Here is a 27,861-nt window from a genome sequence, read left to right as displayed (position 1 = left end):
GAGGCTTAGTGTGTCCTTAACGTGGCAGTACAGCGGCTCTCGTGAGGTATATCGGTATATCGGGAAGCACAGGTAGCCCATTGTCAGGGTGCAGATCGGGGGTGTATTAGAGCCCCTGGAGCATGGTGGCATTTGGTGCAGTCCAGCATGCAGAGTAATTAAAATGTCAGGGATTCTTTATACATATCGGCTCACACCAGCCTCGTTCACATTTCAGTTGTGTTAAAGCATAGACCCACATTCCAGGGTTCGTTCCTGGTGAGTTTATTCCAGTGCGTTTTTTTTTTTTTTTTTTTTTGCGTGAGCTGTGTATGTTCACTGCTACAGCCCACACCCTACTGTAGCCCCCCCTCTCGATTAGGATATGGGGCCCCTCACCCCTTTGCCGATTGGGAGACGGGGCCCCTCACCCCCTTTCCCCATTAGGATATGGGGCCCCTCACCCCCTTGCCGATTGGGAGACAGGGCCCTTCTCCTAGAGCTGGGCATCGTTCAGAATTTTTCAATACCAGTACCAGAATGATACCTTGATTTCAATCTTGGTTCCTGAACAATACCTTTTTCGATACCAATATGTTTTTAAATCAGTCTCAACAACAACAAAAATACATTAAACATTACAGCACTAATCTTTTATTTTGTCATTTTGTTAGTTAATGGTTAGTTACTGGGGGAAACGATCACAATCGTAATGGGACACAGCCTTTTATTTATATTTTAACAGGGCTCTCAAGTTTCATCAAAAGTTTGGCGTGAGATCTGTTAGGGGTGCAGCGTCTGTCTCCACTTCAGACAGTCAGTCTGTGACACTTTAGAGTCCTGCCTACTGCATTCGTCGGATCTTGCTCTGCCTCTTCCACCTCGTCTGCACTCCGTATGTGTCCATCCATGTAATATCATGCTTTTAGCAGGATCACATGTAACAAATGCTATTTTCTGATTGGTTGGTACATGGCTATTAACTCTGTATAACTCGACGGAAAACTTCACTCCGTATGTCTGGGCCTCGTCCATTAATTCTCCACAAACGGGACACCTTGATGGAGGTTACTCCTTAAGGCTGGTTAAGGCTTCTCAACGTGAGAAACACAAGGTGTGGTGTGTGAGCTGTTTCAAGTGCGTGTGTCTCATGGTCAATGCATGATTGAGAGCCCTGATTTTACTTATACGACCCGTAACATATTTATAATTCATAAATAAATCTGGCCAACAGATCGATTTCTCATTTTCCTCAGAATAAAAAACGATGTAACGTTATCCAGCAAATAAGCGCTGGCACATTTCACCGCCGTGACTGGCTGGAGATGCAGGCAAAAGGTTTTCAGTCTTATTGAGGTACAAACGTAATTCCAGATTGGAACCCTATGGAGCCACATTTTTGATTTCTTAGGATTTTTTTTCCACTGTGCTGTTATGTAGCATTACGTTAGATACCCATCTTTACACAAGTACACTGCATGGTTATTAGCTCACAGACACTGAGATTCACTGTTGGGTATCGCAATTTGGCACCGAAAGAAAATTAATTCTTCAATCCTCGATAGGATTGGAGCATTTCGGTCGGGGCCAACAAAGTACCGAAGTTCAGTACATAGCCCTACCCTCACCCATTCCTGATTGGGAGACGGGGCCCCTAACTCCCTCCCCGATTGGGAAACGGGGCCCCTCACCCCTCCCCGATTGGGAGACGGGGCCCCTAACTCCCTCCCCGATTATGAGATGGGGCCCCTAACCCCCTTGCCAATTGGGAGACGGGGCCCCTCACCGATTGGGAGACGGGGCCCCTCACCCCCTTGCTGATTGGGAGACAGGACCCCTAGTCATACCATCCATCCATACACTAATGGGAGCACTGGAACCCTGTGGGCACAGAGCACAGGACCCCTTGCCGATTGGGAGACGGGGCCCCTAGCCCCCTTTCCCCATTGGGAGATGGGGCCCCTCACCCCCTCCCCAATTAGGAGACGGGGCCGCTCACCCCCTCCCCGAATTGGGAGACGGGGCCCCTAGCCATACCATCCATCCATACACTAATGGGAGCACTGGAACCCTGTGGGCACAGAGCACAGGACCCCTCGCCAATTGGGAGACGGGGCCCCTAGCCCCCTTTCCCCATTAGGAGACGGGGCCCCTAGCCATGCCAGAGCACAGGTGTCCCCCATGTGGTCAGCGTGAGCCAGCCGCCCATGGTCGTCTCTCCAGGGGATTTTTGCAGTAACACTCACACAGCCAGCCTCTCTAGGCCTTTTTTCTCATTTTATTGATACATTATGTACATCCATTTCTCTCATAATGCAGGATCTTTACATCTTTACAATGTTTCCTTTTATGCATACAAAAAGAAATGAGAAAACCAGGATTTCGTAAGCAGTCCAATGGACATTTATAAATCCAGTCTCCGCAGAACCCAACCGGTGTTTCCTGGCAGGCCAACCAGACCGCGGCTGACTGGGTGCTCCCCGCCCTCCCCCCCCCCCAGCCCACATGTACTGCAGCACGTCGTCTAGCCGCTCTGCATGGGTTTGTTACCTCACAGACACGCGCAGCTGGCCCTGGAGTTGCAGCGATAAAGGGTTCCTCAGCCGCCACCTCCAGCGACGCACTGCCTTACTGCATCACTCACACACCAGGCTGTGGAGCCTCTCTAAAAGCTCATCCTCTCCCCATTCGCACTGCACGTTTCACCCATCTCTCACGATGATACATTTTTTTTCACTGTAGGTGTGTAAAGTAATTTTTTTACCCTTAAATTGTTCTACAGGTCCTGCTACAAAAGGATAAAACATCCTTGATGCTATTTACATTAAAATACACTTTACAATTTACACATATTAAAATGCCAACTTCAATTTGAACGCATATTCAGTGTAAACCTCCTTTCCCCATCCTAGTTTTGGACCTGTAACTTCTGCAGCATGTTCGTTAAAGTCTGTCTGCAGTGGTGATTGGTGAAACGCACAGTGCTCAGAGAGACGTCCATCTGATGAGCTGAGCTGGACCTGACAGCTTTTAGAGATGACCCAGCATTCCTCATTTTCATCACCAAACTGGTAGGATTTAAACCCTTAACTCCCCCCTCCCCCCAGCCCAGCAGTAGAGCTCCATGAACTGTAATGATTAAATGCAGTCTAGTCTGTGAATTGAATAAAAATAGCATGGGACAGTGGTACCTCCCTTTCAGAGCTCCACCTGTTGGCGGTAACGTTGCCATGCAGTAGTTCAGCAGCATAGTGACCACATCAGCCCTGGATAAGTACAGTTAATGGGATGTAACATCCTTGCAGCATTTATGCACTTGACCCAAAGGTTGTACTTTGTGGTTTCTTTTTTATTGCTAGGTAAGACGGCATTTGGAGTGGGATGACCTTCCAAAGAAATCCTTTTAAATATAAGCACTGGTAAAACATGCACAACCTATAAAACAAGCCTTTTGGCAAATGATAACTCTCCATAACGCTAAAAGAACACGTTTCTCTGTACAGCGTGTGGTGTTCATATACGTGCAGGTCACACTGCGTCATCAGCGAAGGCGGTAAAACACAGGAGAAACAAACGGCTGTGCCACAAGCCCGGTCTGTGTCCTTGGCAGCTACAAACGGCTGTGCCACAAGCCCGGTCTGTGTCCTCGGCAGCTACAAACGGCTGTGCCACAAGCCCGCTCTGTGTCCTCGGCAGCTACAAACGGCTGTGCCACAAGCCCGCTCTGTGTCCTCGGCAGCTACAAACGGCTGTGCCACAAGCCCGCTCTGTGTCCTCGGCAGCTACAAACGGCTGTGCCACAAGCCCGCTCTGTGTCCTCGGTAGCTACAAACGGACGAGTCTTTGGCCACAAAACGCAGGAGGCAATCCGGTTTTGTGTTTCCTCTTCCCCCTCCACCCCCCCGGAGGCTGCGACAGGGACTGACCAGGAAACGTCGCATTAAAGCCACATGAAAAAAAATCATCAGCGATAATAGAGCTTCTCAACTAAACATAAGTACTGAATACAGCTATATACATGCAGTCAACTCAGTGAAGAACATGATGGCCATCGTTACAGAAAGGTAGACTCAGGACGCTCTTCCTAATGCTCTTATTCTTCTCAACAGCACAACACCACCAACTTCTGGCCCAGCTTCTCATGCTCAAACACCAAGAGGAAGAGGTTCTGGATAAACAACCAGAGTGTAGCAGTAGTGTCCATGCATGTGTGCATACTGTAACATTGATGTGCAGCCACCAGCCTCCAGCACCTGCGATGGAATGCAATTATCACAAACTCATAGCCACCAGAAGGTCCTCATCTTCACCCCCGTCATCCTCAGCCTTTTAGTGACCAGGTCAGGAGCAGATTTCAGTCAGGGTCATGTGACCCTGATATACCCAAAATGATTTTGCACAGATGTTCTGAAGGGCTGCTTGTCAGCTAACCTAGCAGTCATGCTTGTGACTGTACGGCCACAGCGAGGGGTGTCAGGTGTAACCCGTCATTTTCAGCTCAGTCCGCCCTGGTGCCAACTGCTGCTACCAGGGCATCACCTGAAACATTTGTCCAAAAGTCAAAGACCCATGCCCTACTAGTGCTCCTGACCATGAATGACTTCGCATCCTACTCAGAGAGGAAAGAGACATGCTCTGTAGAGCAGTGTTTCTCAACCCACTCCTTGTGAACCCCCTACACAGTCAAAAACACCATATACCAGGAATGTGTATCTTGGGGGCTGGGAGGGAGCAAAAATGTGGACTGTTTGGGGTCCCCAAGGACTGGCTTGAGAAACACTGCTATAGTCTCTCACTCTGACCACACACTGATACATGCAGGTGCTGGCAGGCTGAGCACAAAGAGACTAGAACACACGGGTCATACATGAGCTGGGAGCTTTCATCATGGCATGAACATAGGCCTGGTCAGAGCTCTGACTGACTCCTCCGGATGAGCAGCAGTGACACTACAGTGAGGCCGGGAAAGCCCACACCTGTCTCTGCATGTAGCTACGATGCTAAAACTTTTAAATATAAGCCAAATCCACTGGATCTCAAGCCAGTGGTTCATTCCAGTGCCCAAGGAATACAGCATGCAGATTTATCCCTGACTGGGTGCCATGTTGGCAAGGTATTCATCCAAATTGGCTCGCTTCTTACCCTGAGAGGGTCAGAGGTCATTAGCACCGGAGGACAACACCTGAGGTGCAAACTTCCTGTCACATGACCATCTATCAGGGAACGTGACACACCGACAACTCAGACCCTCAGCCGTGCAAAGCTCTGGCCATCACAAACAACCCATCAACTCATTCAGCAAGGATGAATTCTTTAAGACAGCGGATTGGTCACAAAAAAGAAAAAAATATATACCATTTTGCATTTCTTTCAGATACCTAGATCATATTCATACAGTACTGCTTGCCACTTACATTCAAGTCTGCCAGCTCTACAGCTTCACAGTTGAACAGACCCAGTATGAGATACCGGTTGGTAAAGACAATTGTGCTGTTAATATTGTTGAATCAATATTCTTTAAACTGGGGCTGGGGGATTCAGTCAAGATGTGCTTTCCTGGAGCAGTGTGCTATTAGTTGGCTACGGCCATCCTGCTCAGTACCCAAAGGTGCACTCCTGGACATTTCACTGTGATTCTTAAACAGCTGATTTCCATCCATGTACAGGCCTCAAGTGAAACTTCTGAACAAAAATATACAAAAAGAAAAAACATTCAAAATCCATGTACCAAATCATAAAGCCCTCTATTGACAGATAAATCCTATCATATACCAAACATCTTAGAATCTGCCTACATGTGTATCTACGCCAGATACTAGCTAACATTCCAGTTCCTCCTTTGCTGTGATCAATCATTTCAGCAATTCAAGTTGGGCAGGATCAAAGAACTCTCAGAATGAAGAACTTTATGGTGCACTTTGTGGGTCTTTAAGAACCTTTTTATGGTTACGGTAGTCATCCCAGGGCCTACTGAAGTGACCTCATCCAGTTTCTGCCATTTCTGGTTCTTGACTTTGTGTGCTTCTATGGTGTATTCATAGTGAAGCATATCGGCCATTGGGATATGTGCTGGAGTGAGAAGATGAACTCCAACCTGCAATATGGCGGCATGCCCAAGCTCACAGCGACCTCACACTTCGATTCCATTACACATGACCTGCTGATTTCTCTCTCACCGTCTGTCCCTAGACTTCACCCGTTTGATTGTAAAATAACAGCTGGAAAAATTGCAATGCTTTTAAGTTCAAAGTCACAAGTAACCTAATATGCAAAATACCACATTTACCGCAATTACGTCATGCCCATATAATAGTAATCAGTGTTGGGCATTTCAGGTCCAGAAACTACAAACCCAGACCAAGATTTTATTTCTACCAACCAGCTGAGTGCTCTGTGACTGTGACTTCATGCTTAACTGGTTGGAAGAAACAAAATCTTGGTCTAGGTTTGTTGTTTCTGGACCTCAAATGCCCAACCCTGATAGTAATTATGACTCCGAACAATTTGAACTTCTGTCTTTCATTTGACCTTGTTACCCCAAGTCTTGACCTTTGATCTGACCAGTGTGTTTTAAGATTGTGGGAGTAGGTGGGGGGGAGGGGGCACTACTGAGGACGCCATCAGAAACATCCAATCATGTCTGGCTGCTTTTTCCACATTTTTACTCAACATGCTGTGTGCTCAGAGAATGGCACAAATTCAGCACCGCTTCTAAACATGCCCCCCCACCCCAGCACTAAGAATTGATCCCATCAAAGTAAAACAAGGTAAAAGATGTACAGCTCTTTGACTGCCACGTGGTTGGTCTTCCTACTCAGTTCCTTCAAGACATGTTTCATGCAAAACAGTAACTCCTTTAAACAAAGAAATACACAAATCATTATACTTTAGGCTAAAAGAGGCGCACTTTCTTTTCTGCAGTTTTTTTTCTGTTTTGTCATTTACAGGACAGGCACTGGCACCAGTTACAAAGGCATGCCAGATTTGCATTGATTCTGCAGACTACAAATTGCGAGCATGATGTCATTATGGCAGCGCATGTCTCCACGTGCCTCTGCTGGAGAGCCAGTGACAGGTCATGGATTTGGGATGCTACACTGCCGCAATGACATCACGGGTGACAAGTTCAAATGTGGGGGAGCCTCAGTGGAGCATGCAGAGGCGGTCAGACTCCAGGGGGCGAGCTATGACACAAGGCAAGTGAATTTTGAGGTGAACGACTTCAACTTCACTTTTCAAGGTATTCTTTTTTTTAGTTTTTTTTTTTCTTCTCTTTTTACAGGTATGTAACAAATCAGGCTCATTGTACTCTACTCTCTCCTGCTGGTTTTGGCTTGGTGTGGAAACAGTAAGTGGAGAGAGTTCTTGGGCATTTTGGTATGTAATGTACATCTACATACATGTATGCATAAATAAGTTCAGGCGTGGAGATACGCAGCCCATATGCATGATGCTTTTCCTTTTACCCGCATTCGTCACTATTTCAATGCTGTGTTTTGCAATCTAAATGTCAGTGACAAACAGCCATTAACAGTGTGACCACGTCCCTTCTCTGGTAGCTTTTTAAAGAGAAGTTACCTGTTATTAAAGCATGCTTCTTACAATGGCATAGTGCTGCAGCATATCCAGAAAGTTCCACAAGAAAACTTTTAATATTAGAACCAACATTGAGTCAGTTCCTTATGGTACAAATAATCAGTCGATTAGATTAAAAATGAATTAATTTCCATTAATTTCTTAATGAGCCATGCATATGTGTGTACATGCATACCCAAATCTATGTACGTACACACTTGTGCACAAAAGAAAAGTTTAAATTAAATAAATAACAAGCCTTCCATTTTCACATTGATCAGTTTGCTCTTTATGTTTGTTAATGTTTCATTGTGTTTGTGTCAGTCCCCTCCCCCCCCACACACGCAGAGGCAGTCATGCACACACACATGTACACACGCACACACACACATGCACGCACGCAGTCACCCTCGTCCCTCGTGTGTCTGGCCATGTTGTGGAGGGAAGGGGCGGGGGTAGGGGGGCTCCATCATCGATTGTCAGAGTGACACGTGCCAGTGCCATCTTCACCTCCCACCGCGGATGCACTTCCCGGATCCGGCGCCTCGGCACAGCACCAGAGCGCTCCAGCCTGCGGGGGAGGGGTGGAGTCTCTCAGCCTTTGAAGAAGAGGAAGAGGAGGAGGGGCGGACGAAGAGGTGGGAGGCACGGGTGTCGCTCTGTGCGAGATGTACTCTCCCCTCGTTGTTTGCAAACACGGAGAGAATATACTGCTGTGCTTGAGTTGTCACTTTCGGCAAACGGCTCAGAAAGGAGTGAGAACAAGATTAGTGCGTGTCTGACAGCGATGGGGGGGGGGGGGGCTGGGTGTGCCCCCGACATCGACCAGAGTGGGGGTGTGGCCCACCTCTGAAACCCACAGGCCCCACCCACTGATCCCTCCACGGGGGTCTGACGATGGTGGAACTGCAGGGAGGGGTCATCAGGAGAGTAGGGGGTGGGGGTGGGGGGGTGGAGGGTGATGGGAGGGGTTGCCTCCAAGAAACAATTATCTCACATGTTGCTCGGGATGGAGAGGCTTGGGGAAAGGTGAGATCGATGGGACAGATTCTGCAGTTATGTAAACAACAAAGAACTAGTAAATAGAAAATAAAATCTGAGGAAGTCAAACAAAAAGAAAAAAAAAATCAATAAAACGCTGGTTACTTAGTATGACTGATAGTAGTAGTAATATAGTGATGAGGCGCAGTGGAGGGGGCAGGCCTCAGCTCGCTGGCTGAAGATCTACTCCTCACGCAGCTGCAGCCGGTAGCGATGGTAGCGGATCTGGAAGAACATCCTCTCCAGCAGCGAGTGGCTCATGCCGGGCAGCGTGTGCTCCTCGCTCTCGCCGGCGTGCCGGAAGCCCAGCGACTCGTACAGCTTGTGGGCGGCCGGCTTCACGGCGGTCGTGCCCAGTACCACGGCCGAGTAGCTGTTGTGCACGGCGAACTCCAGCACGCGGCGGCCCAGTGCCTTGGCGATGCCCTTCCCTCGGAAGCGCGAGTCCACCGACATGCGACGCAGCTCCACCGTGTTGTCCTCCTCCCGGCCCTGCGCCGCCACCATTCCCACCACGCTGCCATCCAGCACCGCCACCCAGAAGCTGGAGCCTGTGGACAGGTGGGGGGGGAAATGTCAGTGCCATCAGGAGCAGCACTGAACCTGAGAAGTTCCTCTGTTTGCTCCGTGGATCTAACCCGTTATTGTGCATAATATTGTAATTGTTATGCAAAATTTACATTACGACTCCATATTAGGTCATGGAGTTCCTTATTATCAGTGGATGCAGGCTCCTCTGGTTTTGGACCAAAAGATCCTATCGCCCTTTGCTACAGGCCTACAGCTTCCATCTGAAGACGTGCTCCCTGTCCACACAGAGCAGGATCACCCACTGGCCATGTCTGAAACCCAGTGGGCTCCGGTACAGTGAGAAACACGTGGAGCAGGTCAGGACACATGGACACAAATGAACACAGATCATCTGTGCATACAGGAGGGTTTATCTGGACAAGATGATCGGTCAGACCACAGTCACATAAGCAACGTAAAAGGTCACACACGGAAGGAAGAGTGACACCAAAACACAGACTGAGACATGATAACAGAAGTGATGAGTGAGCTCTAAGGGGTCCCTCAGCAAGAGTGCCTGCTCCCTCTTACAGCTGCACGCTGCGACCCTCAGCTCAGCAACAGTCACTGTCAGCTTCCCAAGATGCTTGTAGAACAGTATGGGTGTCTGCATGCTATATAAGCCTCTTAGTGTCAAGTAACCTCAAAGTGACATCATATGACAGGTTATCTGCTTAACAAAACAAAAATCCATAACCGTCCACACAGACCAACCAAGCAAAACATACCGAAGCACCCACCCATTTTCTAATTACTGTGCCCTGTGCTCTGTCGCAGCCCAGGCTGGGGCTGTGAGCACACTGAAGGGGCCGACAGCGAGAATGCAGCCTCTCATTCCAGGGGGACTGCCGTCACGCCCTTCAGCACGGTACTTAACCCAGATTGTCTTCATATGCTCAGCTACGTAAACCTGCCAGCCTGGAACAGGGAGCGTGCAGCTTCTCCGTCTGGCTGGGTCCGTAATTACCCACGATTCCGGATGCAGATTGAGTGCATCACACCACCCTAATCACGTTAAACCCGGTCTATAAGCATCATAGCTCCCCTTCCAGCCATGCTGGACCAAATTAGTTTTAGGTGCATCTGCAATCATAAACATGTAGGAAAGATTGCTAAATGTTTATTTCATAACCCCCAAAGCAAATTAATGTAATATCATCTTTTAAGTAATTGTTACATTCTTAATCTTTTAATTAACAGATCGCTTCTACATTAAGGTCATTATTAATTTATCCCCCTGCTTGTGAAAACTGCACAAATGTTGGCACAGATGTACTTGAAACTGTTTTGTCATTTAGTTTGGTCATTATTCCTTTATGCCAGATTTAGAAACTGCTTCAGATTTGTGCCCACAAAGGTGGCTTCTGAGAATCGAATTCACAAGAAAATGGAGGCACCTAGAATCAGGTGACCATACTGCATCTTCTATTATTGTTATAAGTTGATTAGTCTACACGCCACTGAGATGAAGTGTGGCCTGGTTATAGAATCGGGGACGTGCCATGGCAGAGCAATGAGGCACCGGCTCCATGCAGGTGTTCCACATGGGCTTGAAACTTTTTGAGCAGTCACTCTGTACTATTACACTATTAAACCTTTTGAGCAGTCACTCTGTACTATTACACTATTAAACCTTTTGAGCAGTCACTCTGTACTATTACACTATTAAACCTTTTGAGCAGTCACTCTGTACTCTTACACTATTAAACTTTTTGAGCAGTCACTCTGTACTATTACACTATTAAACCTTTTGAGCAGTCACTCTGTACTATTATACTATTAAACTTTTTGAGCAGTCACTCTACTATTACACTATTAAACCTTTTGAGCAGTCACTCTGTACTATTATACTATTAAACTTTTTGAGCAGTCACTCTACTATTACACTATTAAACCTTTTGAGCAGTCACTCTGTACTATTACACTATTAAACCTTTTGAGCAGTCACTCTGTACTATTACACTATTAAACCTTTTGAGCAGTCACTCTGTACTATTACACTATTAAACCTTTTGAGCAGTCACTCTGTACTATTATACTATTAAACCTTTTGAGCAGTCACTCTGTACTATTATACTATTAAACCTTTTGAGCAGTCACTCTGTACTATTATACTATTAAACTTTTTGAGCAGTCACTCTACTATTACACTATTAAACCTTTTGAGCAGTCACTCTGTACTATTACACTATTAAACTTTTTGAGCAGTCACTCTGTACTATTACACTATTAAACCTTTTGAGCAGTCACTCTACTATTACACTATTAAACCTTTTGAGCAGTCACTCTGTACTATTACACTATTAAACCTTTTGAGCAGTCACTCTGTACTATTACACTATTAAACTTTTTGAGCAGTCACTCTGTACTATTACACTATTAAACCTTTTGAGCAGTCACTCTACTATTACACTATTAAACCTTTTGAGCAGTCACTCTGTACTATTACACTATTAAACCTTTTGAGCAGTCACTCTGTACTATTACACTATTAAACCTTTTGAGCAGTCACTCTGTACTATTACACTATTAAACCTTTTGAGCAGTCACTCTACTATTACACTATTAAACCTTTTGAGCAGTCACTCTGTACTATTACACTATTAAACTTTTTGAGCAGTCACTCTGTACTATTACACTATTAAACCTTTTGAGCAGTCACTCTACTATTACACTATTAAACCTTTTGAGCAGTCACTCTGTACTATTACACTATTAAACCTTTTGAGCAGTCACTCTGTACTATTACACTATTAAACTTTTTGAGCAGTCACTCTGTACTATTACACTATTAAACCTTTTGAGCAGTCACTCTACTATTACACTATTAAACCTTTTGAGCAGTCACTCTGTACTATTACACTATTAAACCTTTTGAGCAGTCACTCTGTACTATTACACTATTAAACCTTTTGAGCAGTCACTCTGTACTATTACACTATTAAACCTTTTGAGCAGTCACTCTGTACTATTATACTATTAAACTTTTTGAGCAGTCACTCTGTACTATTACACTATTAAACCTTTTGAGCAGTCACTCTGTACTATTACACTATTAAACTTTTTGAGCAGTCACTCTGTACTATTATACTATTAAACTTTTTGAGCAGTCACTCTGTACTATTACACTATTAAACCTTTTGAGCAGTCACTCTGTACTATTACACTATTAAACTTTTTGAGCAGTCACTCTGTACTATTACACTATTAAACCTTTTGAGCAGTCACTCTGTACTATTATACTATTAAACTTTTTGAGCAGTCACTCTGTACTATTACACTATTAAACTTTTTGAGCAGTCACTCTACTATTACACTATTAAACCTTTTGAGCAGTCACTCTGTACTATTATACTATTAAACCTTTTGAGCAGTCACTCTACTATTACACTATTAAACCTTTTGAGCAGTCACTCACTACTATTACACTATTAACCTTTTTGAGCAGTCACTCTGTACTATTACACTATTAAACCTTTTGAGCAGTCACTCTGTACTATTACACTATTAAACCTTTTGAGCAGCAGTCACTCTGTACTATTATACTATTAAACTTTTTGAGCAGTCACTCTGTACTATTACACTATTAAACCTTTTGAGCAGTCACTCTGTACTATTATACTATTAAACCTTTTGAGCAGTCACTCTGTACTATTACACTATTAAACTTTTTGAGCAGTCACTCTGTACTATTATACTATTAAACTTTTTGAGCAGTCACTCTACTATTACACTATTAAACCTTTTGAGCAGTCACTCTGTACTATTACACTATTAAACCTTTTGAGCAGTCACTCTGTACTATTACACTATTAAACCTTTTGAGCAGTCACTCTACTATTACACTATTAAACCTTTTGAGCAGTCACTCTGTACTATTACACTATTAAACCTTTTGAGCAGTCACTCTGTACTATTACACTATTAAACCTTTTGAGCAGTCACTCTACTATTACACTATTAAACTTTTTGAGCAGTCACTCTACTATTACACTATTAAACTTTTTGAGCAGTCACTCTGTACTATTATACTATTAAACCTTTTGAGCAGTCACTCTGTACTATTATACTATTAAACCTTTTGAGCAGTCACTCTGTACTATTACACTATTAAACCTTTTGAGCAGTCACTCTGTACTATTACACTATTAAACTTTTTGAGCAGTCACTCTACTATTACACTATTAAACCTTTTGAGCAGTCACTCTGTACTATTACACTATTAAACCTTTTGAGCAGTCACTCTGTACTATTACACTATTAAACCTTTTGAGCAGTCACTCTACTATTACACTATTAAACCTTTTGAGCAGTCACTCTGTACTATTACACTATTAAACTTTTTGAGCAGTCACTCTACTATTACACTATTAAACCTTTTGAGCAGTCACTCTGTACTATTACACTATTAAACCTTTTGAGCAGTCACTCTGTACTATTACACTATTAAACCTTTTGAGCAGTCACTCTACTATTACACTATTAAACCTTTTGAGCAGTCACTCTGTACTATTACACTATTAAACCTTTTGAGCAGTCACTCTGTACTATTACACTATTAAACTTTTTGAGCAGTCACTCTGTACTATTACACTATTAAACCTTTTGAGCAGTCACTCTGTACTATTACACTATTAAACCTTTTGAGCAGTCACTCTGTACTATTACACTATTAAACTTTTTGAGCAGTCACTCTGTACTATTACACTATTAAACCTTTTGAGCAGTCACTCTGTACTATTACACTATTAAACTTTTTGAGCAGTCACTCTGTACTATTACACTATTAAACTTTTTGAGCAGTCACTCTGTACTATTACACTATTAAACCTTTTGAGCAGTCACTCTACTATTACACTATTAAACCTTTTGAGCAGTCACTCTGTACTATTACACTATTAAACCTTTTGAGCAGTCACTCTGTACTATTACACTATTAAACTTTTTGAGCAGTCACTCTACTATTACACTATTAAACCTTTTGAGCAGTCACTCTGTACTATTATACTATTAAACCTTTTGAGCAGTCACTCTGTACTATTATACTATTAAACCTTTTGAGCAGTCACTCTGTACTATTACACTATTAAACCTTTTGAGCAGTCACTCTACTATTACACTATTAAACCTTTTGAGCAGTCACTCTGTACTATTACACTATTAAACCTTTTGAGCAGTCACTCTGTACTATTACACTATTAAACTTTTTGAGCAGTCACTCTACTATTACACTATTAAACCTTTTGAGCAGTCACTCTGTACTATTACACTATTAAACCTTTTGAGCAGTCACTCTACTATTACACTATTAAACCTTTTGAGCAGTCACTCTGTACTATTACACTATTAAACCTTTTGAGCAGTCACTCTGTACTATTACACTGTTAAACTTTTTGAGCAGTCACTCTGTACTATTACACTATTAAACTTTTTGAGCAGTCACTCTACTATTACACTATTAAACCTTTTGAGCAGTCACTTTGTACTATTACACTATTAAACCTTTTGAGCAGTCACTCTGTACTATTACACTATTAAACCTTTTGAGCAGTCACTCTGTACTATTACACTATTAAACCTTTTGAGCAGTCACTCTGTACTATTACACTATTAAACTTTTTGAGCAGTCACTCTGTACTATTACACTATTAAACCTTTTGAGCAGTCACTCTACTATTACACTATTAAACCTTTTGAGCAGTCACTCTACTATTACACTATTAAACCTTTTGAGCAGTCACTCTGTACTATTACACTATTAAACCTTTTGAGCAGTCACTCTACTATTACACTATTAAACTTTTTGAGCAGTCACTCTGTACTATTACACTATTAAACCTTTTGAGCAGTCACTCTACTATTACACTATTAAACCTTTTGAGCAGTCACTCTACTATTACACTATTAAACCTTTTGAGCAGTCACTCTGTACTATTACACTATTAAACCTTTTGAGCAGTCACTCTGTACTATTACACTATTAAACTTTTTGAGCAGTCACTCTACTATTACACTATTAAACTTTTTGAGCAGTCACTCTGTACTATTACACTATTAAACCTTTTGAGCAGTCACTCTGTACTATTACACTATTAAACCTTTTGAGCAGTCACTCTACTATTACACTATTAAACCTTTTGAGCAGTCACTCTGTACTATTACACTATTAAACCTTTTGAGCAGTCACTCTGTACTATTACACTATTAAACTTTTTGAGCAGTCACTCTACTATTACACTATTAAACTTTTTGAGCAGTCACTCTGTACTATTACACTATTAAACCTTTTGAGCAGTCACTCTGTACTATTATACTATTAAACCTTTTGAGCAGTCACTCTGTACTATTATACTATTAAACCTTTTGAGCAGTCACTCTGTACTATTACACTATTAAACCTTTTGAGCAGTCACTCTGTACTATTACACTATTAAACCTTTTGAGCAGTCACTCTGTACTATTACACTATTAAACTTTTTGAGCAGTCACTCTGTACTATTACACTATTAAACTTTTTGAGCAGTCACTCTGTACTATTACACTATTAAACTTTTTGAGCAGTCACTCTGTACTATTACACTATTAAACCTTTTGAGCAGTCACTCTGTACTATTACAGTATTAAACTTTTTGAGCAGTCACTCTGCACTATTACTAGTTCTCTTGTTATTTCTTTAAGAAAAAAGCAGCGGACCAAATCACTTGAGATGAACTAGCCAAATAGGAGCTGGAACCAAAAGTCACGTGTAGAAAATCTACCCTGCACTGACTTTTTCAAGCCCGAACCAACCTAACCAACTTACCAGGCTACAGGCTTGTTGGCTACAGTGTCCACTATTAGCACTAACAAATTTATGGAAGTCTTTAATAGAAAAATGGATAAGATTACACCTGACATTTAGCAGATGGTTGCTAACTCTAAAATATGATCACTAACAACCATAGCAACAGCGCTTCGCTGATGAACATGGACCAAAAACATTCCTTTTAAATTGTAATGCGTGTCCATTAGGCTCCACTCCTTAAATATTCCCTGGGAATCGAGTTTATGATTAACATGTGCTTCCTATTAGTCCTTGGTCCTGACTCGGAATGAGCTGTCAGATCCACTATAACCACAAACCTGACTCAAATCTCCAATTACTTTCAAACAATTCCTGAAAATTTAGCTGCATTCCAACTGCAACATACTAAGATAATGTATCTATGCAGACTTGTCTTTGGTTTTCCAATGTCTTTCCTCATCATTATATCTGACAGCTGTACTCCACAGCCATGGTCTTTGATCACATACGGGGTCCCACAGGGACTGGTGCTGGGACCAGCATGGTTCTCCCCATGTGGGTAGATCGTACATCACACCAGAGAAACCAGACCTTCAATCAGACCTAATAGCTCTTAGTACAGCATCCTCAGCATTAAGTAAAAAAAACCAAACAGATTCTCCTGTTAACTAGCTTAGAAAAAACTCAAAAATAATGTGAAACTAGAGCAAATTCTTACTGTAAAGAGAAAAACAAGCACGTTGACCTGTTTGCCTTGGTATATACAGTGGTACCTCGGTTCTCGAACTCACTAGAACTCGAATTTCTTGAAAGTCGAACAAACCAGTTTGACCTAGAACTCGATCTGAATATCAGAAGTAGAACCATGAACGCTGACCTAATATAAATTGTACGCGCCAGGAAATGAGTCATACTACAATGCAATTCTTACTTGAATGCCTTCTTCACAGACTGGACGATTAACAAAATAAAGCAGCGCAACATTACAGTAACTAACAATAAATAAACCACTAACTTACATGTACTATTAGAGCATTTATGTCATTTATTTAAACTTAATTTTACCAGGTAAATTAACTGAAAACCAGTTCTCACTGCTTTACGTGATATTCGGGAGAAATAGCAGATTACGCATCGGAACTGCCTGGGATACAAACGTCATGCGTGTAACTAAACTCTTCAGCCAATAAGGGCAAAGGTGTGTCGTCACGGAGGCGGTTCCAGTTTATGCAGCCGGGTGAGAGGTCGCAATGCATCTAACCGTAATGCATTGCGTCACGATCAGAATGCGTTGCTTTAAGCCAGCGCTGTAAGCAAGTCGAACGCACCCAATGACCGGACTGGGGAAACAAACTGAAACGTGGACTTAATATAGAGGACTAATGACAACAACCAGAAACAGCTGATCACATGGGGATCCCACACGAGGTTAGTGAGGGGGCGTGGCACAAGGAAGGAGCAGAGGATCGGGGCAGGACAGGGGTAATGTTGGGATAAAATCTTTATCGTTTTGGAAGCCATTAAGAAAAAAATGCTCTTCTTGTTTTATCCTGTTCATTTTATGTTTAAATGCTAACAAAAAAAAAAAAAAAAAAAAACATATTTAGGTGTAATTTTGGGGGGCCAAAATTTCTTATGGGAAAAAATTCGATCAGAACTCGAACTTTTTAGGATTCAATCCGGAGTCTGGAACAGATTAAGTTCGAGAACCACTGTATTATCTTGTTCCTTCAGAACAAGCCAAACACTACAGGTTCTAAATGATCCACCAAGAACCTGGTACTCTCCTGGTTGGTAATGGCACCGAAGGTGGACAGTGGCCAAAATCAGGGCCTGCATCCTTCTAAGGCTGCGTTTGAAGTTGCAGTGGTGAGATATGACTATCCCAATTCGAAGACTCCTTCAAATGCAGTCTAGAAATGGTCCTTCTTTTGCAAAGTCGCAAAGGATGCACCCAATGGATCCTTTGCAGCCCAAATTATGCCAAGATTCACTGCGCGGAGGTAAAGTAGGTGTTTCCCAGGTAGGCAACAGGAATGGTGCTTCGTGACTCTAGGGTAAGGGTGGGAACAGCTGGTTGCAAATTGGAAATTATCCATAGGCCAGACCGTCCCATTTGACAATGCTTTCTGTTTGACCACATCCTTCGAAAGATACAGCACCTGAATTCGGACACAGCCACAGAGGCTGAGCTGCACGGCCTGCAGCCCTGATTGGTGCAGACAGCACCACATGACCTGCTAAGCACCACTGATTAGCCACCCTGTCTTCTCTGCTCCACAACAGGTAGTCACTAATATCTGCATGTCTGGGGGGGGTTGGCCAGCCAGCTGGCTTTCTCCTAGAGCTACCATTAGAGATTCTCTCCAGTCCTCCCCTATCTTCTCCACTATCACCTCAGATTTTTACTACCGGGTAACATTACCTGCGGTTATATCAGTCTGTGCTGCTGTTTCAATGTTAAGTGCTGTGCTGTTATTTTTAATGTTGCACGGTGGTGAAATTCAGGCTGAATCCTCACACATAATGGCCAAGGCAAAGCCTCAGCAGACTGGATGGGAGATACCAGGTCCAACTGCATGGGGCCATACAAGGTTAAATCTGGATCGATCTAATTGCGATGGAGAACCCAAGGCCCACAATGACCTTACTCATTAATTATACATTATCACATAGCTGTGGTACTTTGAATATTGTGGCTTCAGGGCAGCGGGAAGATGCCAGTGAGCCGGCACCGGTACCACATGGGGCTGGGGGCAGGGCAGACATATGGGCGACTGAGGGCTCTGACAGCCTCCTGCCATCTGTCTGCAGAAACACGGTGCCAAGGGGCGGTCGGGGCCTGGTGCCCCTGGTGAAGCCTGTCCAGCTACAGGCTCAGCTCGCTCTACACCACATATTTAGCAGCTTGGTAATCACCAAAACAAAAGGGGGGCTGGTGGAGCTTCTGGCCCGGGGGGGGCGGGCTTTGATGTCCCCGTTCCTGCGTACTACGCAAAGCCTCTTGCCGGCCTGTTTTCACGTCACTACACTGGGTACTAGACATGCTTCATCTGTGAGAAGCACCAAACATGGAGAATGTTCTTATGCAGGACTTGCGGGGTCCTGGCTGCTTTGACTCATGGCTGCATTAATCGGCAAACGATCATCACGGACGTGAGAGCGAGGACCAGCATTCCCTTCTGCTCACCTGGGCGGGCAAGTGAGTCCAGGAGGAAAGGAGGCAGGCACTCTGGCCTGCAACCGGGGGGGGGGGGGGGAGAAGCAGCAGCAGACACCGTACCGTCCCCGGCGTTCACACAGAGGGAAGGAGGGTTTTGGGGATGTGCGGGGGGGACAAACCCAGCCTTAACTCTGGCACTTTGCGTCTCCCCCCACAAGATGGCGAGGAAGGGGCGCAGAGACGGCCCCCATGGCACCTCCACGCGGCGGGGGCTCGGAGGAGGAACGTGGGATCTGCTGGTTAAGAGTCAGATTTGAAGAACGAGAGGTGCCGGTCAGACGATGGCGAGATTAGGGGACACGCATCCACATTCAGTCCTCCTGGGGGTGGGAGGGGCCGACGGCGCTCGCAGTAGGAGTGGGGTTCACAGCCCGGGGTGACATGGCTGGCGTCTCTACAAGGCTGCAGAGAAAAACACCTCCGCATCTGTACCTCGGACACCCTTCCGGGAATGACAAGCCGGGCTCATTCGCTTGCTCACCGATCTTCATCGTTAACAGACAGTAAAAGCGAAGCAAAGTGACCCATCGACTCGACGCCACTTCATTGTGGGCACTGCGCTAACTAGCTGCTCCTAAATTGCCATACAAGCTGAGTGTAAGAGGCACTTAGCCTGGGCTGCCCGGCTGCTGTAGCCGCTGTGTGCGAATCCCACACTGTGAGATTATGTTAATCTCCATGTGCGGAGTCAGATGGAGGCTCATTACGAAGCTCATGCCTTACTGCAGCTCACAGGTGTATTGCTAAGGCCTACTACTTGCTAAATCCCCACAGCAGGACTGGCTGGGGAAGGGGGACGGATGGACAATGAGATTAAGGACTACTTGGGGGGTCTTTTGAAACCAGTTGGGTTGGAGTTGTGCTGTCTTTTCCTCCCTGGCTGTGCCCCGACCTCTGAAGGAGCTGCCTCAGACAGATCCCTAAATCACCAGATGGGCTGAGTGGCAGGGCAGACGTCCATGGAGAGGCTGACGCGGCGCCGGACGCGAGGGGAGGAGGCCTGTGTCTCGGCTCACGTGCGCCAGGCTATTTTAGACGCCGACGGAGCTGAAAATGGCCGTACAAATCGATGAGAGAGCCGACCGGGTGCCTGCGGACACTGCAGAAGGAACACCTTCATCGAGCCAAGACAGCACAGCCCCCCCCCCATAGAGAAAGCCTTCCCTAAACGGGAGAGTCTTTGGGGTGGGGTGGGGGGGGGTACTGGATTATCACAATAACCGCACTGTCACCCGGCATTACTCTCATGCGCCATCTAGGCTTTAATCAATCGTTCAGTTCTGGAGTTATGCTTTCAGCCTGAAACTGGCTATTCCAAAGGTGAACATCATCATCCATTTCCCATGGTTATTGGGGTGGAGGCCATGTGAATCTGACATGTACTTGATTTATGCGCGATTAATCCACTCACAGAGTACATCTCCACTGCAAAGCAGCAAGCATCAGCCGGGCCTTTCAGCCAGTGAGCAGCCGGCTAAGTCTTGGGGCCCGTGTGCTGAGGCCACAATCGGGGAAGTTTGACACTCAAGTGCTACTTGTTTCCGTAGCTGCATTTCAAGTGCCTCCGAACATCTGGCTGGCCGGCAGTAAAAGGATCTCCGCATCAATTCGATGCCGATCTCAGGACCTGGGCGATTTATACTGGCCCCCTCTGACTCACCTCTCCCCTCCCCGGTTACAGAAACCGAATGAAGGAAGTATCCTGAGACTGAAAATTCAATAGGCCAAACTGGCTAGGATATACACGCCCATCATCTCAGTGCAGATGAGGATATCTGATAGCACTGGGCGGGGGCGGGGGGGGAGGGCAGAAAGGGTTTACTCTCAAGTGACCTTAAGGAAATAAGTTCCTAATAACAAAATGCTACAAATACCCAGGATATATCCCTGTCCCATGCAACAAAGATCTCAGCACTTAGGGAGATGCATCCGTCGGGTCATTTACGTAGAATGTACCAATTTATGCAAAATGTATTTATTGGATGTTAAGCAATGAGGAAGAAACAATTATATAACCTATGTATCACTCAGTTATACTTTGGGTTCCCTGACAATGTGACTAAACGTGTGATTTTAGAGCTGAAGTGGGTGTTGCATTTCTTGCAAGGAAAAGTTGAGGGTAGTCATAACATAACAATGGAATGTAACAATGTTACAGCCTCACTTGTGTGGGGTATTAGGTTTCACTGCTGGAGGGAAGAAATTAAAAACATATTTCTGGAAAAAATATTCCGGCATGTTACCCACCCCCCCCCCCCCTCCTCCCCCCCTCCTCCCCCACATAATTTCTAAGGGCCTCCCTGGGTGATTCTGGATTTCCCGGTGTTGGCCCTCCGCGTCGCCCACCTGTCAGTTTCATGAGAGGGAGAGAGATTCTCAGTGACACACACGGAGGACGAGGGAAACAGCTCGGCAGGTACACGGCCCCCCCACCCGAGGCTGGCATCACATCCATGAGGCCTGGCCTGTATTTACAGCTACTGTGCTCCTTCACCGTTAGCGTCGGCCGGCTTCTCTCTAGCTCGCCGTTTCTGTCCTAGTCTGCCTTCCTCTTTAAATAATGGCAGCATACCGTACATACAACCATAACCACAACTGCCATTAGTGCCAAGTGGAAGCTCTCCCGTGTCAGCTGGTGGGAGCACTTCCAGCAGGATTTAAACATGAGAAGACGGCTATTCGGATGGACCTTTAGGACTGTGAGGCCAGGTATTGATTACGGCACCCGGCATCTCCGGCTAATCCGGCCGCTAGCGGCACCCTGGGTGGCCCAGAGCCGGAAAGTGAAGAGTGAGGATTAAGCTGCTTATGTTTCAGATCCAAGCCCAGGGCACCGAGCTCCAGCGCAGCGTAGTGCAGTGCTGACCCCAGCCTGACAAAGTCTCACGCCGACTGGCATTACTGCACAGGGAGCATCTTCAGGAAAAGACGTCTTCAGGCTGCAACAGCTCTGGCCGGCTGACTGCGAGTGCAGCTGATGCGCATCCAAGATGCACCCGTGAGCAGAAGTGTGTACGGGGACCTCTGCACACACGTGGCGGCTGCACGTGGCCGCCGCACTAATGTACATTCACACCACACACACAACCCAAAGTGCCTTCCCTATTTATATATATATATATATTAATAGTTTCCCCCAGGTGCCTGTCTTTATTTATCTACATATAGTGTATTTATATACTCAGACACACACCCAGTCTTCAGTGCCTATTCATGTACACTACTCATTTATGTATTACACACACACACACATCTCAGGGCCAAGGGACAGCCTGTTGCTGAGTCAGGGACCATTTCTCGGCATAGCGGGGACCTGCAGTCATCACGCCTGCTCAGGATACCGGACCCTGCACATGCCTGCTCGTCACCTGGACCTTTGGCAGAATCCTCTCCCTGACCCTGCGGTGGTGAAGGGTGTTCAGCTTGCTTGATGGGAGCTATTCTCCTGTGTCTCTAACTCAACACTGACCCAGCTACTGACCACACCACCTAATGATATGGAGGGGTCATCATTTAAAATCCACTGCATTAAACTATTATAGGTGCTCATCTTGCTCCAATCAAGCCCTTTTCTTTACCAAACGTTCTTACTTGTGATGTTTTTCCCTAATAACTGATGTGTGTGGCGGTGAGGATGTGGATGTCAGCAAGTCAGCTGTGGGGCCCACATGATGGACAGGTCGGATGGCCAATGAAAGCTGAGGACAGTGGGGCTCGTCGCACGTCTGACATCACAGTGAGTTTGCATATTCGGATGCAGTGTGATTGTACAAAACACAGTTTCATCTTGTCATGGTGGTTCTGTGTATAAATATGTGAATACAGTTTACGATTATTCCAAATTAACAAGAAAGGATATTAAACAACATATCAGTGGATGAACATAAACAGTTTCTTAATGTATCTAAGTGTCGTAACCTAAGCATTCATATAAAACAAAAAAATAACAAAACTTGATCTGTCAGTTGTTTGTTTCTACTTAACTGGAAAACTTCAGCTTCTTACCTGTGGGTTTTATGTAATACTCTTCGATGTCAGCCATGTCCGTGTGAAGAACGCAATCGAGATAGGCGAGGATAACTTTCCTACTGAAGTAATACCGCGCACCCAATAGAATGAACGGCACGCCGCAGGTCAGCGTGAAGGATTTGGTCACAAGAAAGCACATTACTATGGAGATAAGGAAGAAAAATAAACGACACCTGTCAGAAAAGAGAATCAAATGTTGATTGACGGAATTGACCCAGAATGCACACAGATACATTCAAAATGTAAAACAAGTTCTTACAAAAATATATATGCATTAATTCCACAGTAATTCTATATGCTCAATATCAAGAATTCAATCGAATAAAACATTTCAAAAACATAAACTTATCTGAGATAAACCGAACTTGCTGATAATATTCTAATTAAATTTAGACATAGAAATGTGGCTGTATGCACATACGTATTCAGAGACTCACGCCTTTTAGAAGTTCACATTGGGGCTGTATTTCCCACACATCCTCACATGGGGGCGCTTGTGCAGAGAGACCGGCACAGGCAGGCTGCGCATCACTGCATGTCTTGTGCTTCCCCCATGGCTGGGGCCATGCAGTATGCCGTCACTCCACTGCACCACGATGTGGCATGTTTACTGTGAGCATGCGACTTTATTTCTGATTGGCCTGCAGTATGTGCGTACATACACATTTTTACTCAAAAGCAAAATATTAACGTAAATTGCAATAAACCGATGTGTCCGGACAGTTGCGCGTCTCCATCACTTACCACGTTACAGACATACGCCTGGCGTATACATTGTTTTCATTTTGAGCGGTCGGACGTACATTTATATAGAGAACGTGGCATGTTGTTATACTGTTTTCTGCTCAGTCAATGAAAGATGAAACCATTTCCTTTACTGCTAATTGCAAAGCAGGGCGCTACCTATATCAACAACCACAATCATTAGTGAAACACGTAAGTTTAAACGTATCTGACAGTTATGGACAGTCACCGTGAAAATTAAATCACCTACTGCCGTGCACTAAGTGTAAACACGATGATCATGCGTGATCTTTAACGTCGCTGCATTGGGGAGCCCGGCGTGCGCGCGCGGACCGGCTCTGTGAGCTCGTGATGAAAGCGCCCGCGCGGACTGTGGGCAGATCCCTCATTCATTCATTCATTCATTCATGCGTCCGCCCGGCGTCGTACACGCACACTGAACACATAACACTGGCTCGGCCGCTTTCCCATCGACAGCCAGGCATGCAAGCATGCATTCGCCATGCCTTTGTGTGGCCGTTTAATGCTAGGGAGTCGCATGCCGGTACCTTAAGAAAACGTGACGAACTAGACATATCAAGATACACAAATTATTAACAAAATAGAAAAGTCGCCGTGTGTATGATTTTTTTTCTTTACGCTTCAAAGCAGTTAACTCACCCTACCTTCATCCAAAACAAATATCAAAAATTAATATTTCGAATACTAATGCAAATCCATTCTATATTCGCATTAAAAAAATCTGCTGGAACGGTTTTCCATAAATATATATCATCGATCACTGGCCAGTGTACGGGCATGCTACTTACGTGTCAGAAAAGCATACAGGAATTGCGTTTGAGTTTGATGTTTAAGCCCCCGAAATGCTGTATTGGGGATTCGCTCCATTATCCCTTCACAGAAGATGCGACGGACCTCCACATGGTCCGAGCGCTGAAATTCACGGATGAATACTGTATCACTTTTCACATCTTTCCCCTCTACTGTGTTTGGGGATGGCGACGAAGAAGTCCATATTTGAGAAGAGGAAAGAATAATTGAATCTTTTTTGGTCCCAGGTATGGTGTCATGTTCATCGGCTACAATTTTTGTCTCGCAAACCATTTTTGGAGGCGAACAATGCATGCAACTGGCCTCGGCTATACTTGAAACGGGAATGAAAAAAATTAAAGATTTTTTTCCCAATGGATCTTTTAATATATCAACTAAAAGAAAACGGCGAATGCAATGCTGCAACCCTGAGCTCTCTCACGACCGGGAGAAAGCGGTGCATTTTAAGCAGTACTTATAATGCTGTATAGCGGACGAATTCAGGTTCTGGGGCCATGGTGGCCTGCTCGTTTTTGATTGGTTGCGCCGGTGCGCCACGTGACGCCGGGAGGTGGAGTCAGGCAAGGCGAGAAGCACCTTGTCGCTTCGCTTTTTTAAAAACCGCACATTTTTGCAGTGTGCCGCAGAAATCCCATACGTTCATATGTACGTGTAAATTGCGTGGGTGTTCGCCTCAAACGCATTAGCCACGCAGCTACCCGGTGCAGCTCGTGTTCGTGGCCATCCAACACAAATGTCCCTTACGTCGACTCGCAAATACGCAGCGCCTTGGAAATTACTGATCGCACCTCGTGTATGTATGATGTACAATGGTGTGCTGCGATATGACGCCCTGTTGTACGGTGTGTAAAATAAAATCCGCGAGACGCCAGAAGGATAAACGCGTTCCTCTTTGTTATTTAAATGTCTCGTTAGATTTTTCCCACCCGGCATCACTGAGTGACAGGTTTGGTGCACTGCAGTGGTTCCGTTTCGGCTTTTAATAACCTTACCCGCTATGCGTGTTGGCGCACACGCTTAACCAAGCGCCACTTCTCCAGCGCTCATTTAACTTCACCGCTATTTACGTGCAGCGGAGTTCCTGCCTTCGCCGCGCGCACATGTGTGCAGCGTTATCATGGGATAATCAGAATCATGGGAATCAGAATGCAAATATTGCAGCTTCCAACACAGCATTCATGTCAAGTGGACTATTAAATACCCCTTTAATTTTATGAACACACAACTAAAGCGAAAAACGATCCATTAATAATTGTACAATGTTGCATATCGATACCAAAAGAACTAAGCGTTCAGAAAAAGCTTTCTCGTCGGAATCACATAGAGAAGAACTAGTTTAGACTGGATCATTCCCCCCCCCCCCCGCAGACACATACTCACACACCTCCCTTTCTTCACCAACCCCCTCCCCCTTCTTAGGAAAACGCAAAAGGAAAAAAGAAAGTTGAGGACGGGTTCGTTAAAAATACACAAAACGAAGCAACCGCAAAATATACGCATATAGGATACATGTATGTATTTCTGCGACGGTCGCGTGTGATTTAGTAATGCTTTTGGGTGTTTAAAAGAATATTCAGAGGCGTCTGGAGACGATGTTGCTTCTTTATTTCACAGCATCAGCACCTGCGGCTGACCGAGCAGACGGGAGGTGCCAGTGGGCATGCGCAGCGCGCTTCGACGGCGCCGCGACTGCAAGCGAAGATGGTGCCCGAGTAACCGACGAGACACTCCCCCTTTAGCGTCGGCGTAAAAGGCATCATTCCAGCAGTCAAAAGTGAACCAAGTATTTTCCTCATCCCAGTAAATTTATGCACAAAGGTAACTATAAAACCAAAAAACTTTATTCTCATTGTTATTGTGTCCATTTTTGAGCCATTTCGTTGTCATAGAGAAATATATTTTTGATGTGCCGGCAAGTCATTAAGGTCTTACTGAAGCCATACCAAGAGATTTACTGAGAATGAGTTCTCAGATGTTGAGACGGGGCAACGCAGAGGACCGGCGGCCTCACTGGCTGGGCTATTCAAGTGCCGTTTTGGGTCACTAGAGGATAGACTTCAGCTGCCAGTGTCAACTCTCCCCAAAATGCCCCCAGCGTACATCACTCTGCCTCACCCTTCACTTGCTCCCCCCTTCAGCATTACTCCTGGCGTAGACTGAGGGGCCACCAAGGGACACCCCCCCCCCCCAAGCCGAGAGAATAATGACAGTGACGACGGCCACCACCATGGACTCCTTCTTCTGTCCTCACCTCTGTGTCCATGGAATCCTCCCCCAGCCTGAAGCATCTCAAGGGGGGGGGGGGGGCTTCCAAGTGCCGGTCTCCATGGCGTTGTGCTTTGCCACCCCCTCCCCCACCCCCTCTGTCCTGATATATGTGCACAAGTCATCGTACCATAACCAGCATGGGACTCTGCTTAAGAAACTGCAGAGGAACATGTGTGTCCAGACCTGAGCACAAAGTGTTGAGCGTATGTGTTCTTCACTCTCCTCAGTCACTCCCAAAGCACACAGGCTGAGTGCCGGGTGCAAGTTAGGGTGCCTGGGCTAAGGCCTGATTCACGTAGGCAAATTCTGCTCGGGATTGACCTCGTCTGCACAAATCAGTATTGCATCATACATATCATGAAAGAATTGTCATTGCCATTTTAGTGTATCCACTTAGGTTGGTAATAAAATTGATGTCACACAAGAGTAATGATGGAATATTTTAACACTAACATTTGACTACTTAACAGAAGTTTAATCGGAGTCATCTGGCACGCATTACAGGCTACTTTTACATATGTAATAAAAAGGACTGTTTTCTCTGTGTTCCTTTGCTGCCGGGTCTGGTCGTTCCACCTTCGTCTTAAGCGTTGCCCTCAGTCCAAGCTGCGATTGGAACGATGCCAGATCAGCGCCTCATAATGGAGACGGGCCCCTCCAATAGCGTCACGCACACGTACGCTTGCATATCCATGGCTCTCCTTTTATAGCAATGGGAGCTGTTGACTGATTGCTTTGAAGGAACTGATTCTCAACCCCTCCTCCAACCCCCTAACGACCCCCCCCCCACCCTCGCTCTCAACAAGGACCTTTTTTC

General features: G+C 45.2%; 1 protein-coding gene and 1 long non-coding RNA gene across 4 annotated transcripts; one reads left to right on the top strand and one right to left on the bottom strand.

Moving 5' to 3' along the window:
- Nucleotides 1-2,237: 2,237 nt before the first annotated feature.
- nat8l (N-acetyltransferase 8-like) lies at nt 2,238-26,110 on the bottom strand. Of its 3 annotated transcripts, none has more exons than XM_023825461.2 (3): nt 25,769-26,110; nt 23,178-23,342; nt 2,238-9,146 (listed from the first exon to the last, which is right to left on the bottom strand). In XM_023825461.2, exons 2-3 carry the CDS (start codon nt 23,338-23,340, stop codon nt 8,779-8,781), a joined length of 531 nt encoding a protein of 176 aa, XP_023681229.1. In that variant the 5' UTR covers nt 23,341-23,342; nt 25,769-26,110; the 3' UTR covers nt 2,238-8,778. The 3 variants fall into 3 exon arrangements, with proteins under 3 accessions (XP_023681229.1, XP_023681227.1, XP_023681228.1); XM_023825459.2 differs by lacking the exon at nt 25,769-26,110 and adding an exon at nt 24,755-25,455; XM_023825460.2 differs by lacking the exon at nt 25,769-26,110 and adding an exon at nt 24,755-24,890 and having other exon boundaries at nt 23,178-23,374.
- LOC111851006 (uncharacterized) lies at nt 25,415-27,779 on the top strand. The gene is made up of 3 exons (XR_002839918.2): nt 25,415-25,569; nt 26,391-26,594; nt 26,915-27,779. It is a non-coding gene; the product is annotated as an uncharacterized lncRNA (long non-coding RNA).
- Nucleotides 27,780-27,861: the final 82 nt, after the last annotated feature.

This window comes from Paramormyrops kingsleyae, chromosome 12 (assembly GCF_048594095.1).
Source record: "Paramormyrops kingsleyae isolate MSU_618 chromosome 12, PKINGS_0.4, whole genome shotgun sequence".
In the NCBI taxonomy this organism is placed as follows: domain Eukaryota; kingdom Metazoa; phylum Chordata; class Actinopteri; order Osteoglossiformes; family Mormyridae; genus Paramormyrops; species Paramormyrops kingsleyae.
The sequence above is the reverse complement of the archived record's forward strand: the minus strand, read 5'-3'. Positions and strand labels throughout refer to the sequence as shown.

Coding starts and splice junctions, on each gene's coding strand:
- nat8l (XM_023825459.2), bottom strand. CDS start 25,070: ATGCATTGTTCGCCTCCAAAAATGGTTTGCGAGACAAAAATTGTAGCC. Junction 23,343..24,754: donor CCTGTATGCTTTTCTGACAC/GTAAGTAGCATG, acceptor TTATCTCCATAG/TAATGTGCTTTCTTGTGACC. Junction 9,147..23,177: donor GTATTACATAAAACCCACAG/GTAAGAAGCTGA, acceptor ACCTGTCCACAG/GCTCCAGCTTCTGGGTGGCG.